Source organism: Mesocricetus auratus, unplaced genomic scaffold, assembly GCF_017639785.1.
Source record: "Mesocricetus auratus isolate SY011 unplaced genomic scaffold, BCM_Maur_2.0 Super-Scaffold_100038, whole genome shotgun sequence".
Lineage (NCBI taxonomy): Eukaryota > Metazoa > Chordata > Mammalia > Rodentia > Cricetidae > Mesocricetus > Mesocricetus auratus.
In genome coordinates this window covers 2888466-2904215 of record NW_024429216.1, presented here as the reverse complement: position 1 = coordinate 2904215, position 15750 = coordinate 2888466, and the positions used below count along the sequence as shown (strand labels likewise).

At 54.8% G+C, this 15750-nt stretch overlaps 1 protein-coding gene across 4 annotated transcripts; it reads right to left on the bottom strand.

Moving 5' to 3' along the window:
* Positions 1–4043: 4043 nt before the first annotated feature.
* Meis3 (Meis homeobox 3) lies at positions 4044–15299 on the bottom strand. Of its 4 annotated transcripts, none has more exons than XM_021223245.2 (13): positions 15108–15299; positions 13136–13311; positions 12844–13003; positions 12696–12746; positions 12027–12077; positions 11689–11838; positions 8306–8417; positions 7984–8132; positions 6536–6612; positions 6313–6371; positions 5651–5734; positions 4926–4995; positions 4044–4496 (listed from the first exon to the last, which is right to left on the bottom strand). In XM_021223245.2, exons 1-12 carry the CDS (start codon positions 15117–15119, stop codon positions 4946–4948), a joined length of 1131 nt encoding a protein of 376 aa, XP_021078904.1. In that variant the 5' UTR covers positions 15120–15299; the 3' UTR covers positions 4044–4496; positions 4926–4945. The 4 variants fall into 4 exon arrangements, with proteins under 4 accessions (XP_021078904.1, XP_021078906.1, XP_021078905.1 ...); XM_021223247.2 differs by having other exon boundaries at positions 11689–11787; positions 15108–15283; XM_021223246.2 differs by lacking the exon at positions 12696–12746 and having other exon boundaries at positions 15108–15283.
* Between the last annotated feature and the right edge of the window lie 451 nt (positions 15300–15750).

Genomic DNA, 15750 nt, shown 5'->3' with positions numbered 1-15750 from the left:
CTACCCGTTAGAGTCTCTGGGGGACTTAACACATCCAAACCACAACAGGCCATCAACGCAGTGCCGCAGAGCCCAAGGAGGAACACTCACTGGGTGGACACAGAAGGTGCCTGGTCATCTCACGCAGCTCCACATACAGGAATGTCACTGACACCTAGAAAGTAGCCCCCAGGGACACAGACCCCTCTTTCCAACCAGTCCAATATGTCATTGGGATGTACAGACTCTGCTGTATCCGGAAGGGAGCTCACACAGAGGCACCAGGACAGACAGCCTGGGGCACATCTCTTCCTGGTGGCACACTGTACTGTTTGACCACGCCCACACTCAGGGTGACTCGCTGCATTGATCCCTCCAAATAGCTGAAGGATCTGCTTGTCACCACATGCTGTCTTCAGTGACAGCTGACTCCCCGCCACCCTGAGAACCAAGTCTGACTTCTCCACCCTCAGTTTGGTTCCACTGGTCCCCCTCCCCCCTTTCTGGAAACTGTCACTTATACCCAAAGGGTACACTGATTTCTCCCCCACAGGAAGAGGTATTTTTAGTTGCAATTAACCTTCCCCTGTTTGTCTCCTCCTGGGTGGCCCATCAGACCCTCTAATTAGGGAGACTTAAGTGGGAGACATTTCCGGTCACTGAGAAGACAAGGTTTGGTAAAACGGCTCCACCGGTCTCTGCCCTACAACTAGCCAGAGTCTAGCCAGAATCCCACAGTCCCCCGGCCAGCTGCCAAGACCCTTGTCTGTGTTAGGCTGGGGTAGTGAGTCCCCTGTTGGCAAGACTCAGTCTTAGTAATCTCCCATCTCCTGGAGGGTCACGTTGGTGGTCCTTCCAGCTGTCTGTCCATCATCCATCCCACTGCAGAGTCCTGGAGACTCTGGGAGGAAATAAACTCAACTTATCCTTGACACAAGACCGATATCACACCTGCAAAGCAGCTCACGTTAGCTAATCGTAAACTATTTCTTGTTAAGTTTACTTATGTGTGTATGTGCATGTCCCTGGGTGAACGCCATGTGTGTGCAGGTTCCTGTGGGGCAAGAGAGGGTGTTGAGTCTCCTGGAGCTGGAGTTATTGGAGGCTGTGAGTCACCTAGTGTGGGGACTGGGACACACATTGTCCAGGACCACAGCAGAGATTCCCATTTAGGTTTTGCTCTGTAGCCCGGGCTGGGTCAGGGCTCACCATCCTCCATCCTCTGCCTTGTAGAGTGATGGTGGCTGCAGACACCTCCCACGCTACCTGGTTCTATGCTGCCTTCTAAAAACACCCAAGGATTTTGGAGGCTTGTTTTTGTTTTCTTTTTCTTTTTTTCTTTTTGGTTTTTTTTGTTTTGTTTTTTGTTTTTACGAGACAGGGTTTCTCTGTATTGTTTTGGAGGCTGTCGGCCCAGCCTGGCCTCGAACTCACAGAGAAACGCCTGCCTCTGCCTCCCGAGTGCTGGGATTAAAGGCGTGCGCCACCACCGCCCGGCTATTTTTTTCATTTTTATTTGGTTATTTCGCATGTGTGGATGTTGTGATGGCTATTCTCGGTTGTCAACCTGTCTGTATCTGGAATGGACTACAATCCAGACATGGAGGGCACACACCTGCGGTCCAGATCTTGAGGCTGGAAGGCACACCTCTAATCTGGGCCTCGCCTTCTGCTGGAAGCCTATATAAGGACAGGGGAAGCAGGAAGGGTGGTCATTCATTCTTCACACGCTTGCTCTCACACCGGCAGTGTATCTGTTCCTTCATTGGCATCCGGGCTGAGGTCAGGATTCCAGCATCTGCAGACCCAGCCTCAAGTGACTGAGCAACTACTATAGATTCTTGGACTTTCCACCCACAGCCAGCCGTTGTTGGATACGCTGGACTGCAGCCAGTAAGTCATTCTAATAAATTCCCTATGTATGTATGCATGTATGTATGTATGTATGTATGTATGTATGTATGTATTCATTCCATAAGTTCTGTGTCTCTAGATAACCCTGGCTAATACAGGTGTTTTGTCTGCACGCGTGTCTGTATACCACTTGTGTGTAGCACCGATGGAGGCCAGAAGAGGACATCAGACCTTCATGGCCAGAACTGGAGTTACAGATGGTGGTGAGCCACCATGTAGGGACTGGGAACTCAGGTCCTCTTGAAGAGCAGCCAGTGCTCTTAGCTGCTGAGCCGTCAACCAAACTCCTATTTTATTTTTAAATGTGTGTGTGTGTGTGTGTGTGGGTGTGGGTGCGCGCGCGCGCATGTGCACGCGCTCCCACAGACTGGAGTTGCGCACTACAAGGGTGGAGGTCAGAGGGTAATTTGTGGGAGTCAGCTCTCTCCTTCCACCATGCAGGTATCAGGGAGTGATCTCAGGTTGTTGGGTTTGGTGGTGAGCGCTGCCTTCATCTGCTGAGATATCTCACTGGCCCTTTATGTAGTTTTAATCTCTGGGTGTGTTAACCACCCATGCACCACAGTAAGTTGTAGAAGTCAAATGACAGCCCCTCACTGGGGGATTCTAGGCAGGGCCTCTACCACTGAGCCACACCCCAGCCCCTCACTGGGGGATTCTAGGCAGGGCCTCTACCACTGAGCCACACCCCAGCCCCTCACTGGGGGTTTCTAGGCAGGGCCTCTACCACTGAGCCACACCCCAACCCCTTACTGGGGGATTCTAGGCAGGGGCTCTACCACTGAACTACCCTTCCAGGCCTTCACTGGGGGATTCTGGACACCAGTTCTGGTATTGATCCATGTCCCTACCCTAGACTCTTCCTCATCATTAATCAGATCAGCACACAGCTGTGGTGTAGCAGACAGGATGCTGTCACTGTGTCATCTTCAGTGATTCAGACTGTACAGAGCATTCACGGGCTCTGCACACCCACTGTACCACTTTCTGTGAGGGGCCTGAGCTTGTATGGGTTGGTGACCCCCAGGGCATCCCGAACAGACTGTCCAAGGAGCTGGATGGAGCTGGTCACTTTCCATAAGCAGGCACCCAGATGGAGCACCCTGACTCTGCATGTAGCTTTGTGGTGTCTTGGGGGCAAGTATCAGGCTGGCCCTGGAGTTTGTTGGTTCCAGTGCTAGGCTTCTAGTTGCTACCCAGAGTCTGAGAGGCTGCTGGAACTGGCCATCCATGTGGAAACTCGAGCTGTCTTTAAGGTTCATAGACGTCCTTTTTGAGAACGTTGTTGGCATTTATTTGACAGGGAGAGCTCACATCTGTGTCACTGCTCGCATGTGGGGGTTAGGGCACTGCTTACGGGAACTGACTCTGTCCTTCCACCACATGAGGCTTGAATGGGTCCTTGAACTTGTGTCTTCAGGCTTGGGGGGGGCGTTAACCCCCTGAATCATCTCGACAACTCTGTTTTTTTTTAAAGGGGGTGAGTTTTTCTTTATTTATTTACTGTGCATTGGTGTTTTGCCTGCGTGTATATATGAGGGTGTCAGATCTTGGAGTTACAGACAGTTGTGAGCTGCCATGTGGGTGCTGGAAATTGAACCCAGGTCCTCTGGATGAGCAGCCAGTGCTCTTAACCACTGAGCCATCTCTCCAGCCCGACAGCTCTGGCTTTTATGCTGTTCTCTTTATAGGAAGTCTTTCCTCTGTGTGTGTGTGTGTGTGTGTGTGTGTGTGTGTGTGTGTGTGTGTGTGCCTGTGAGAAAGAGAGAGAGACAGACAGACAGACAGACAGACAGAAAGCACAACTGGAATTCTGTTCTCTCCTCCCACCATGTGGGTCCTGAGGCTTACACTCAAGTCGTCAGGCTTGACTGCAAGCACCTTTATCCACTGAGCGATTTTGCTGGCCCCTGTGACCACCTTTGAAGTCCAGCTGTGCCTAGTATAAGAGGCCAAACAGAAGCACAATAACCTTAACAATGTCATACACTTTGAGCCACAGAATTTGGGGGCAGCTTGTTACGCAGCAGCAGCTAACTGATACACATGGTATTTCAGAGCAAGAATCAGGAGAAAGACCGCCAAAGACTGTTAGCCTTTGTGATTCTTCGACTTCAAATTGCCAAAGATTTGAACTCTTACAAGACAAATGAGAATTTTGATTTGTATTTTTTAAGACTTTATCATTAAAAAAAGAAAAGTAGAAGAATGTCAGAGAAGGGAGGTGGTGAGGCAGGAGGCAGGAGGGGGCTCTCCTAAGCTTTGGATCATAGTGACCCTCCTTCCTTGAGTATCCTTGCCCAATCCCGATCCCTTCTCTGTCCTAGATTGGGGCCCCAGCCGCCATCTTCTGCAGACCCTGGCCCAGCTCTCAGCTCAGGTCCTGGGCAAAGGGGAGGGCAGAAGAAGGGTGCAGGACCTGGAGGCTTTGTCTTTGCCCTTGAGAGGCCCTCACGTGGGCTCTTGGGTCCCCAAGCCTCTGGGGGCCCCAGGGAGGTAGGCGTTGAATGGGGTGGGAGCTTTGGAGGCAAAGTCCTGAAGTCCGAGGACCAGCGGGGACCAATTAGGTACAAGGCTGGCAGTCACAGTCTGGAGGCTGAGGCCTGTGGAGGGGAAGACAGGCCAAGTCAGAAGGCAGAGCATTGGCTCCTGTGACAGATGAGTGAATAGGTGGATGGATGGGTGGATGGATGGGGGGTGGATAGGTAGACAGGTGGGTGAATGGGTGGATGATGGATGGATGGATGGGTGGGTGGATGATGGATGGTGGGTGGATGGATGGTGGGTGGATGGATGGATGGATGGATGGATGGGTGGGTGGGTGGGTGAATAGGTAGACAGGTAGGTGAATGGGTGGATGATAGATGGGTGGGCAGAGGGACGGATGGGTAGATGGAGGGATGGATGGGGCATCTTTCCATTAAGCTTGGAAAATTCTCACTTCAGGGACCCACATTGGCACTGCTCCAGTTGGGTCCACTGCTGGAGTTTGACAAAGTTTGGGACTGCCAATCTAGACTCTGGAAACTCACCTTCCTTTTGACCCCAGCCTCTATAGGTAATGCCACTCTCCTTCTAAGTTCAGATTCATCCCCACTGATCCTGAAAAGCAAAAGAGACGGTCAGTGAGCCTTCCTGCCCACAGATGTTCTAAGACCTCCTCTCTCCTGTTACCCAGGGTCCTTCACCAGGATTAGGTGAGTCAAGTGTTTAAGAGGGTTCTGAGTCTGGCTTTAATCCCAGCACTCGGGAGGCAGAGACAAGAGGATCTCTGTGAGTTCGAAGCCAGCGTGGTCTACAGAGTGAATTCCGGGATAGCCAGAACTACATAGACTCTGTCTCAAAAAACTGTGGTGGAGGAGGAGGAGGAAGAGGAGGAAATTTTTTAAAGAAAAACTAGTCTTGGGGGCTGGAGAGATGGCTCAGAGGTTAAGAACACTAGTTGGTCTACCAGAGGTCATGAGCTCAATTCCCAGCAACCACATGGTGGCTCACAACCATCTATAATGAGATCTGGCACCCTCTTCTGGCCTGCAGGGATACATGCAGACAGAGCACTGTATACATAATAAATAAATCAAAAGAAAAAGAAAGAAAACTAGTCTTGAATTTGGCTGAGCAGAGTGGACCAGTGGTGTTATGTTCTGCTCCCTGTGTGCAGGCAAGCCATGAATTACTCACGAACCGAGTCTAGGAGGTGTGTTGTTAGAGGTGTGGTCTGGCACCGGAAGTAGCTCAGCAGCGATACGGGACTTACCTGGCGTCCTGACTGTCACTTGCGGCTGAGTCTCTGTGTAGCCTGCCATGGGTTGGCCCTCAGGGCTGAAAGATGCACCCTGCCCTAGGAAAGGAGATGGGGTGTATGGTGAACCCCAGGAGGACTACAGAGGTGTTGGAGTGAAGGCAGAGTTTCACAAGACCTGTGGTGGGGGCTGAGGCCAAGGCTTGGAAGCTTCTCAGAGTGGCCTGGGGCACAGGCAGAAGATCGGGAGAGAGTTTCAATGAGATAGACCCCCTAGGAGTCATAAGAATAGGGTTGGAGCCAGGCGTTGGTGGTGCATGCCTTTAATCCCAGCACTCGGGAGGCAGAGACAGGCGGATCTCTGTGCATTTAAGGTCAGCCTGGTCTACCTAGTGAGTTCTAGGCCAATTAGAGTTACATAGTAAGTCTCAGTCTCAGAAATAAAATACAAAGTTGTCAATACTTATTATAGAAAAGAAGATAGCATTTGGGGTACAGACAGAACCCCAGGAGCCTAGAGAAGAGAGTTGGGGTTCAGATGGAGACACAGGAGCTCCATGAGGGGACCAAGGGTGCAAGATTAGCTTCAGGAACCCTCCAAAGACGTTAGGGTACAGACTCAGGCACAGAAAGTCTGGTCCCACCTGGGGCTTGGAACTTCCTGTCCTTTTGTGTACCTGTGCGGTTGGACTGGTCAATCATGGGCTGCACAATCCGTCTCCGGGCATTAATAAACCTGGGGAGAGTCAGGGGCAAGGAAAAAGGTGTAAGGAAGTATTCAGGGGGGAGTCAGAGAGCCACAAGAAGGGACGGCAGAAGGAATCCACATCTGGCTGTGAAGGCCACCGGGTGGGAGATGACGTTTCAGCACCACGGACAGCGCCCAGCCCCGCCACTCACCAGTTGTTCACCTGCAGGATGGTGAGCCCCGTGTCCTGGGCCAGCTGTTTCTTTTGCTCTTCTGAGGGGTACGGGTGCTGCAGCCACCAACAAGAGTCATTTCTGCCTGCCTCGGTGCTGTCTGTTCCCTAAGGTCTAGCCCTGGTCCATCTGGCTCCCAAGGCAGGAGGAGGGTAGGAGAGCCATTCTCCCTCCCCGGCCGAGGAGGCCAAGTCCAACCGAGTCTTGGGCAATTATTTTCCATCCCCACCTCTCACTGCGATCAGAGGCAATTGGGCGGGGAGCGGGGGTGTGGCAATCAGCCCCACCCACCCCGTCCTGCTCAAGGAGTTCCACAGAGTGCCTCATCTTCTCCCCTTTCCACTATATATAGCTCAGCTGTACCTTCCACCCTTAGGGGTTTTTGTTTTGTTTTGTTTTCTGTAGCCCGGCTGGCCTCCAACTTGCCTTATAGCTGAGGATGACCTTGCCTGCCAAGTGCTGGGTTACAGGCGTGGCTCACCACAACCTGTGTCTGCAGCAATGGGTGGCAGCCAAGACTTCTTCATGCGAGGCCAGCAGCCAAGACTTCCTCAGGCGAGGCCAGCAGCCAAGACTTCTTCATGTGAGGCCAGCAACCCACCCAACTTAACTACAGCTCAAGTCGACCCCTGCTTTAAAATTGCACGTATATTCTCATCATGTATGTGGTGTATGTGTGCCTGTGTGTGTACATGTGTGTGCGCGCCTGCATGCGGAGGTCAGAGGTCAACTTGTGAGAGGCCGGTCCTCTCCTTTCACCAAATGGGTCCCAGGGATCAAACTTGCTTTGTGTGTGTGTGTGTGTGTGTGTGTGTGTGCTTCACCCACTAAACCATCGCAGCAGACATGCTCCTGTGTCTTTTGAACAGAGAGGCTTCCTATGCAGCCCGGGCTGTCTTCGAACTCGGAACCCTCCCGCCTCAGCCTCCTCCCAAGCACTGGGACTGCAGGCTGAGCCGCCATTTCCAGGTTTGGGTTTCTGCTTTTCTCTGCCCCTCTTCCTCGGCCCTCAGTCCATCCCCATCTTGCCCTTCCTCCTACGGGGCCATCCGGGTAACCTGCTTTTAGCCTCTTCCTGTCTGCTCACCAGTCTCCCTCCGCAAGGCAGTGTGGTACAAGAGGTAGGGCTAGACTGTTTTCATCTGAACCCGTGCCTGGCTGGGTGATCCCAAGTAAGTCCCTTAACCTCTCTGGGCCTTGTCACGGGGCGTTTAGCAACAGCACGTCCTCTACAGAGTCCCCTGGGGTGGGTGGATGACTGATGGATAGGTAAGTACATGGAGGTGTGTGTGTTAGGTAAGTACATGGAGGTGTGTGGGGGGTGCTGGGAGGGCTCATCTCTGGGTGGCTCTGGGTTGGGGCTTGGCCTCCAGGACAGCGACCTCCCTCTCTCTGTGCCCTCCTCCACCCAATCTGAAGGCTCCTACCGAGAGATGCTGAAACAACCAGGCTCTCATGATGTTGGTGGCCACTTTGGGGAAGATCCCCCTCTTCTTGTTCCGCCGGCGCTCCAGGTCCAGCTCCTCATCCTCGCCGGCAGAACCGGGAGAGGCCACGCTTGCGTCCAGCCCATCTCCTGGGGAGCGGGAGGGCGTGCCCAGTCAGTGGCGGTAAGCAACAGAGCACTGGGGTACCCTCACCCGCGACACCAACCACACTGCAGCCGGTCCCCTGGAAGTCCCACAGGAAGTCTAACCTTAACCCTCAGGGCAACTCCCAAGCTTCCTCTGTCCCTCCTAAGTCGCTTACCTTGGTCACTTGAGTTGTCCCCACTCTGGGAGGCCAGGCCTCCACTGGATGGACCTGGGGTCCCCAAATGTACAGACCCACTGTCCTCATGGTCTCTAATCCATGTGTTGTTCTAGGAAACAAGAATCGGAAACAATGTCAGTGGAAAAGCTCAGGCTCTGTAGGCAAAACCTGTCCCTGCCATCCTGGCCATGTGATCCTCCGTGAGTCACTCTGCCGTCCTGGCCGTGTGATCCTCGGCGAGTCACTCTGCCTCTCGGTGACACTTTTGGCTGGGAAATGGAAGGCAACAGCAGCTCTCCCCTTGGGGCGAGAAGTGTGCGGTGGGCTCCTTTGTGTGAAGGTCTGTAGTGACCGACAGGTAGGCTAGAACAGTCCACAGCACACCCACGTCTAACACCCTAAGACCAGAGTTGCCTCCGGCTTTCAGACCTCACCCTGGAAGCCAGGGACGGTGGTGCTCCTGAACCCCGGCGTTCAGAAGGCTGAGGTAGGCTTGCCACGAATCCCAAGGCAGCCTGGGTTACAGAGCAGGACCCTGCCTCAAGAGAGCAGTGAATGAAGTAAACAAAAGAACAAATAAAACCTTTCTCATTCTGAGCCAGGATGCTGGGGCAGTGGGTTTCCTACTCACCCCCAGCAGGGGCTGGGGCTCTGCCTCAGCACCAAACCTATTAACATGCTCCCGAAAACCACATGAATATTAACTAAGTGGAAAAAATACAGGCTATAAATAGCCTCTCATTAGTTCAGGTTGGGGTTTTTTTTTTTTTTGCCAATGAATTTGCACTGAATTTACAATTTTTTTTGTTTGTTTCTAGATGTGTTATGTTTTGTTCAGTGTTGGGAATAGAACCCAAGGTATTCTGCATGTTAGGTAAGAGGCTCTAACACTGAGTCACATCCCCAGCTCCTTACTGGGGGATTCTAGGCAGGGGCTCTACCACTGAACCACACCCCCCAGCCCCTCACTAGGGGATTCTAGGCAAGGGCTCTACCACTGAGCCACACCCCCAGCCCCTCACTAGGGGATTCTAGGCAAGGGCTCTACCACTGAGCCCCACCCCCAGCCACTATGCTTTGTCCTGAGACTTCCATGTATCATATAACTGAACATAATCTCCCTGAGTGTGAGTGCTGTTCCCCCCAGAGTCCCCAGATGGCAACATTGCCCACAGAGAGGGTGTCCCTGTGTGTGGATGTTCTGGGGTGCTGCAGAGACAAACAGCAGTGTTGGGGTGACTGTGGTGGCCAGCATCAGGCTCAAGTGGCTGTCACCAATGGTGGTGACTACAAAGTCTGTTTTCTTTTTCCTAGCTTGTGACACAATTCGAGGGTTGTCTATTTTTTTAAAACACATTTATGTATGTAGTGCATGTGGGCATGAGTGTGCCACAGCATGTGTGTGGAGGACAGAGGCCAACTGGGAGGGGTTCGCCCTCCCCCCGTCATTCGGGACAGGGGGCTGAAACTCAGGGCGCCAGGCTTAGCATCAGGAACCGTTTACTCCCCGAGTCCTCTCACCTGCCACTGCCACTGGGTTGTCTTCCAGGGTACCATGTGTGGATGTGTGCCTATGTGTGCATGTGACTCTGTGGGGACACATGTGTGTGTGTGTGTGTGTGTGTGTGTGTGTGTGTGTGTGTGACCTCTGGATGACTGTTCTTTGAGCATAACGGAGGCTGTGTGAAGTCTGAGCAGGGACCTCCCTGGCAGTGATATCGGATCCTCTCATGCAAATACCCCAGAGCACATTTGTGTGGGGGCCACAGGGGCTGGGTGGATGTGCACCTGTGTGTTGAAGGGTCCGGCGCCTTGCTCAAATTCTCCCCACCATATGTACTGAGGCAGGGTCTCTCACGAAACCCAGAGCTCACCAATCCAACTAGTCTAGCCCGCCGGCTTGCTCCGTGTCCCGCCGGTCTCTGCCTTCCAAGTGCTGGGGTTGCAGTCAGGCTATCAGACTCACCCAGCATCGACCTGGGTGCTGTGGGTCCAAAAGCAGCAAGCCATTTGCTTTACACAGGGAGTGCTTTGCTTACTGAGCTGTTTTCTCCAGCTCCAACGGAGGGCTTGTGAGGCTCTCCTGAGTGGCAGCGTGTGGGTATACCCTAGGCTCTGGAGTTGTGCGGCGTGCCTATCTCTGGGTGTGGCCAGCGCATGGCTTTTTCCAGTTGAGGTGACTTGGGATCCACCCAGCGGCTATGTACGTAACTGTTGTCTGATGTTCTGAGATGATGCCGCTCTGTTTATCTCTACGTCTAAGTCTACGTAGACGGATATGAGGCCATGTGGCTGGCTTCTGGGCAACACCACACTTGTGCACACGCCTGCAGGTCCTGGTTGTTATGTGTACACAAGGACCTTTTGGTCAGTCTATGTCCGTGTGTGACCACATCTGCCTTTGCCTGGCAGTGTTTAGAGCTGCTGGGCTCCATCAGAATTACCCGTGTGAGCCGGGCGGTGGTGGCGCACGCCTTTAATCCCAGCACTCGGGAGGCAGAGGCAGGCGGATCTCTGTGAGTTCAAGGCCAGCCTGGTCTACAGAGTGAGTTCCAGGACAGCCTCTAAAACAATACAGAGAAACCCTGTCTCAAAAAGCAAAAAAACAAAACAAGGAAAAGAACTACCTGCGTGGCAGTGTGTGTATGTATGCAGTGGTTATCCTTAGGATGGCAGTGTGTGTACATGTATGCAGTGGTTATCCTTAGGGTGGCAGTGTGTGTACATGTATGCAGTGGTTATCCTTAGGGTGGCAGTGTGTGTATGTATGCAGTGGTTATCCTTAGGGTGGCAGTGTGTGTACATGTATGCAGTGGTTATCCTTAGGGTGGCAGTGTGTGTATGTATGCAGTAGTTATCCTTAGGGTGGCAGTGTGTGTGTATGTATGCAGTGGTTATCCTTAGGGTGGCAGTGTGTACATGTATGCAGTGGTTATCCTTAGGGTGGCAGTGTGTGTGCATGTATGCAGTGGTTATCCTTAGGGTGGCAAGGCAGGAGTGACTGTATGGTCTGTGCTACTGTCTCATGGCCGTACAACAGCTCTACGGTCTGCATTGCTGCTGCGTCATGACTGTGGCCTGTTTCAGAACACTGGGTGGCTGAAGGGCCTGTGCTACTGGTCTCAAGGCTGCGGCTTGTTTCAGTAGGTGGCGCCCTTCATAGCCTGTGGAGCAGGGCTGCCTACACCTGACTTAAGCTGGCCGTGCACGCAGGTGGCGGTGCTTGCGGTCCAGCGGTGCCCGTGCACTGTGACGACACGGGAACGTGTGAGTGCAGCGCACACAACACCAGGGCGGGTATGACACATGCCGCCCCTGCTGTGTCCACGCCCGTCTGTGGTTTTTTTCCAGGAAGTGCCTGGTGGCCTGTTGATGCCCACCTGATCAGGGAGACTGGGGCAGGAGGCCGCGTAGTCCTCAAGGTCCTCCCTGCAGCCACCCTCCCGATCTTCGATCACCAGGTCTATGGGCATCTTCCCCTTGAGGCAGGTGATGTAGCGGTGACAGAAGTTGTCGCACAGGTCGTGGACCTGGGAGGGCAGCGGGGTACTGGGGGCCGGGCCGCCCGGGGGGGGGGAGGGGCCGCCCGGGGGAGGGGCCACCGGGGTGGGAGGAGCCAGGGCTGGGGTGAACAGGGTGAGGGGCCATTCTGCTTCCACTCCGGCGGGGAGTGGGGGAGAGGAGGGGGGCAGGGCAGGAGCAAGTGAGACGCCCTCACCTTCTCCAGCTCCAGCAGGTGGAACCGGAGAACCTGGATGGCCTGGACCATCTGCAAACAGAGAGGAGGCAAAAAGGGGAGCAGCTGGGTGTGGAGGCCCACGCAAGGGAATCCCAGCACCTGGAGGGGAGCTAAGGCAGGAGGGTTGCCCACAGGGACATGGGCTCCTAGACTCCTAGACAGTAGGGTGAGACACTGCCTTAAAAAAAAAAAAGACAGAAAATATCCTTGACACAGAACAGCAAAGATAAGGATGGGGAGACAGTCCATCACAAGGGGAGCTGGCCAGCCAGCCCTCTGCTCTGGGTCCCACCTCCATCTTGTGAACTACATTTCCCAGAGACCTTTGCCAAAGGATGAGGCCCATAGAAGTACTGGGTACAATGAGAGTGTGTTTCTCAGTGGCTTTCTCTTTTTTCTCCCCTGCCCTTTACAGATGTGTAAGGAGGTGCGCACCACTCGCCCCGGCTCCCTGGTTCATGGAGCAAGAGCCAGGATGCAAACTCTGACCACCCGGAGTTCTAAAACTGGTCAACACTCTTGTGTTTGGAAATGTGGGCCAGTCAGTGGCTTCCTGTCCTCACCCCTCGGTCAACCCCAGGAGCACGGGTGGGGAAGGACAGGGGCTGGCTGGCTAGTGAGGGGACACGGGGAAGGCCTGAGCCTCACCAGGTTGTCCAGCTCCGGGTTGGAAGAGAACAGCGGCCTCTCGGAGCGGATCTGGGAGGGAGAAGAGAGGCCAGGCAAGGCGGTCCGGTCCGCCTCCCGCCCGCCCTTCCGGCTGCCTCCCCTGGTGCCTCGTTCTGGGGCTGCCCACCTGCTTAGCAAAGGCGGCAATGTCCTCATTGAAGGAATCCGAGGAGCAGACGTCACCGCCCGGGGATGAGCCCAGCCCAGCCGATGCCCCATCGCGGGGCGAGCATGTGGCGAGCTCACACTTCTCAAAGACCAGGGCCAAGAGCGGGAAGAGGGGGTGTCTGGGGGGACAGGAAAGTGGGCATGCCTGAGGGGAAGTACGGAATGCTTGGAGGCAGACCCTGGGGGGAGAAACAGACTCTGGGAGAGCCAAAGGACGCTGGGGACCCTGCCCTGTCCCTAGACACACTCACCCATAGATGTCATCCTTCTCTCTCTTCAAGCTGTCGCTGTCCAAGCCTGGGGCTTGGGGCTGGGGAGGTCGATGTGGGCCGTAGGGCCCAGGGGCTCGAGGTACTGAAGGTGCTGCCTCTGAGAAGCTGGCCAGGGTGTGCTCTGCAATGCCGGGGTAGTGGCGAAGCTCCTCATACTACGGAAGAAGGGACAAACTGGGAGCTCAGCATCCTCGGGGTTCCGTCTCTTTACCCAGGACCATACGGTGTGCACTCTGGTTTCCCAGGATCCCAGCGTCTGCCATATTAAGTTCCAAGTGACTCACAGAACTGTCTAAGTGGGTATAAGAGTCCACTCAGGACCCAAAAAAAGACGCCCAGGTCAGGAGATGCCTAGGAAGGAGCTGGCAACCCAGGGAGAGAAAAGTGCTAAGTGGTATAGAGATGGAGATGTAGGGGGAGCCAGCTAGGGATGGAGAGCACGGGAGGGAGGGCAGGGTCCAATAGGAGGCACAACCCAGAAAATCCACAAAATTTACCTGCACATGCACACCTTCCTCCTGATCGCCTCACAAATGTGACAGTACACTTCATTTCTGTAGTACTGGGTTCCAGGACCTGGTGCATCCTAGGCAAGGACTCTACCACTGAGTCACACTCCCAGCCCCTTACTGGGAGATTCTAGGCAAGGGCTCTACCACTGAACTACACCTCCATCCCCTCACTGGGGGATTCTAGGCTGGGGTTCTACCATTGAGCCACACTCCAGTCCCTCACTGGGGGATTCTAGGCAGGGGCTCTACCACTGAACCACACTCCAAGGCCCTCATTGAGGGATTCTAGGCCAGTGCTCTCCCAGCCTTGTTTATTTGTGAGACAGAGTCTTTGTAGCCTATGCTGTCTTGGAACTCAGAGCAATCCTCCTGCTTTAGCCTCTGGAATGTTGAGGCACACAGCTAACTACACACCTCAGAATGTCTTAACAACTTATCACATCCATCATGTAAATCCACCATAGCCACATGCTCACACAGTTGGACACACAACGTACATACACACTCATGTGACATACATGCACATATATGCCATAGGGTATGCCCTCCACAACATGCAGGGTTAGAGCACCACACACCCAATTGCTGGAGATAACCCTATACAGACAGACAGACAGACAGACATGGGGTTGGGCGGGGGGTGGTGATGTTAGGAGCGGTCGAGCCTAACACCGAGTAGGAACTGAATGAATGAAGACATGAAAGACCTTTGGCACAGTCTGACAACAGTCAATAAATACGTTTGGGGGAGGGGCAACCCCATTCCACTACGCAAACAGCTCCAACCAGAAATAAGACTATGCGGGCCACAATTCTGAGCCCTCTTGTCACAGAACCAACATCGGGGCAGCAAGACCTTTCGATCTCCTGGTCCCAGATTGTCCTGAGCCGTGGAGAGACCTGGGCTCCAAGAGGCCATGGGCTGGCTGGTATGAGGCAGAGGGGTCCCTTGTGCTCCAGCCACCCTGGGTGATCTGGGCCACCTGAGTGGCCGTCGCTTCTCTTTTGCTTCCTGGCTAACTTCTCCAGCACCCTGAAGTGAATTCACCTGCTACCCTGTTGCTCACCCAGAACACAGAAGACCGGGTCTTCACCCCCTGTCAGGTCCGGCTCTAGCCCTCCCAGCCCCCAGGGCTCCCATCTCTCCCCTCTCCAGGACCAAAGGACAGTCCCTTGTCTAGCAGCCTAGTAAGACGTCCCACCCCTAACCCCAGGGTGGGTCTGAGACAACGGAAGCCTAGGGGGAAGGCAGAAGGGAAGAGGATGGAGCGGAGGGGGTAGGGATGGGGAAGACCCAGGAGACGGGGGGGGGGGCAGTGAGGGGGAGAGAGCGCGACAGAGAGGAACAGAGGGAGGGGCAGAGGGGACTCCGAGGGGGGCAAAAAGGGGACCTTTAGGGGCAGAGAGGAGCCTGGGGCAGGACGGGCGCGGCCACCTACCCTCCGGGCCATGGGCCGGCGCCGCCTGTCCTGGGCTCGGGCGGTCACGGCCGGGGGCTCATCGCGGCGGGAGGTCCCCGAGGTCCCCGCCGGGTGCCAGGGTCTCCGAGCGGCCGAGACCCGCTGATCGCGGCCGAGGGCGGCGGCGGCGGCTCCTCCGCTCGCGCGGGCCGGGCCTGTGTCACATCCGGAAGTTCACGCGGAGACGCTTAACCCGCTGTCCGCCGGAGCTGGGCCTCCTCCGGAGCGTCCCCTCCCGTGTCTTGTCCCTCCTCTCTCCTTTGAGTTCCCTCCCCCCTCTCCCTCCCTGCGCCCCTCCTCTTCCCCCCTGTGCTGTCCCCTCTCTCCTCCTCTCCCCTTCTTGGCCTCCAGGCCTCCCCCAAACCCACCTTGGCCGTGGCCTTTGTATGTCAGGTTCGCGGGGTCCTGTGTCTGGCGCTTCCCCGGGTCCCCACCCTCCCTCTCGGTCCTGTCTGCTCCTCCTTGCTCTGTCCCCTGCCTGGCCGCCAGGGGTCTGCTGTAGCGTTCTGCCCCTCCTCTCTTGTCATCTCCGGGTCTCTGTCCCCCCTGTCTAGCTGTAAGGCAGGGTTAGAATAAACGAGGCGCAGGGACAAACTTATATTTTAGTTTGTCTTCTTGCTCT

What these genes read in the sequence shown, in the direction of transcription:
- Meis3 (XM_021223245.2), bottom strand. An exon ending in ACCTGCTGGAGCTGGAGAAG is followed by an intron (nt 11,839 to 12,026) that starts GTGAGGGCGTCT and finishes CTGCCCTCCCAG; the next exon opens with GTCCACGACCTGTGCGACAA. An exon ending in GGTTGTTTCAGCATCTCTCG is followed by an intron (nt 6,613 to 7,983) that starts GTAGGAGCCTTC and finishes TGGTGGCTGCAG; the next exon opens with CACCCGTACCCCTCAGAAGA.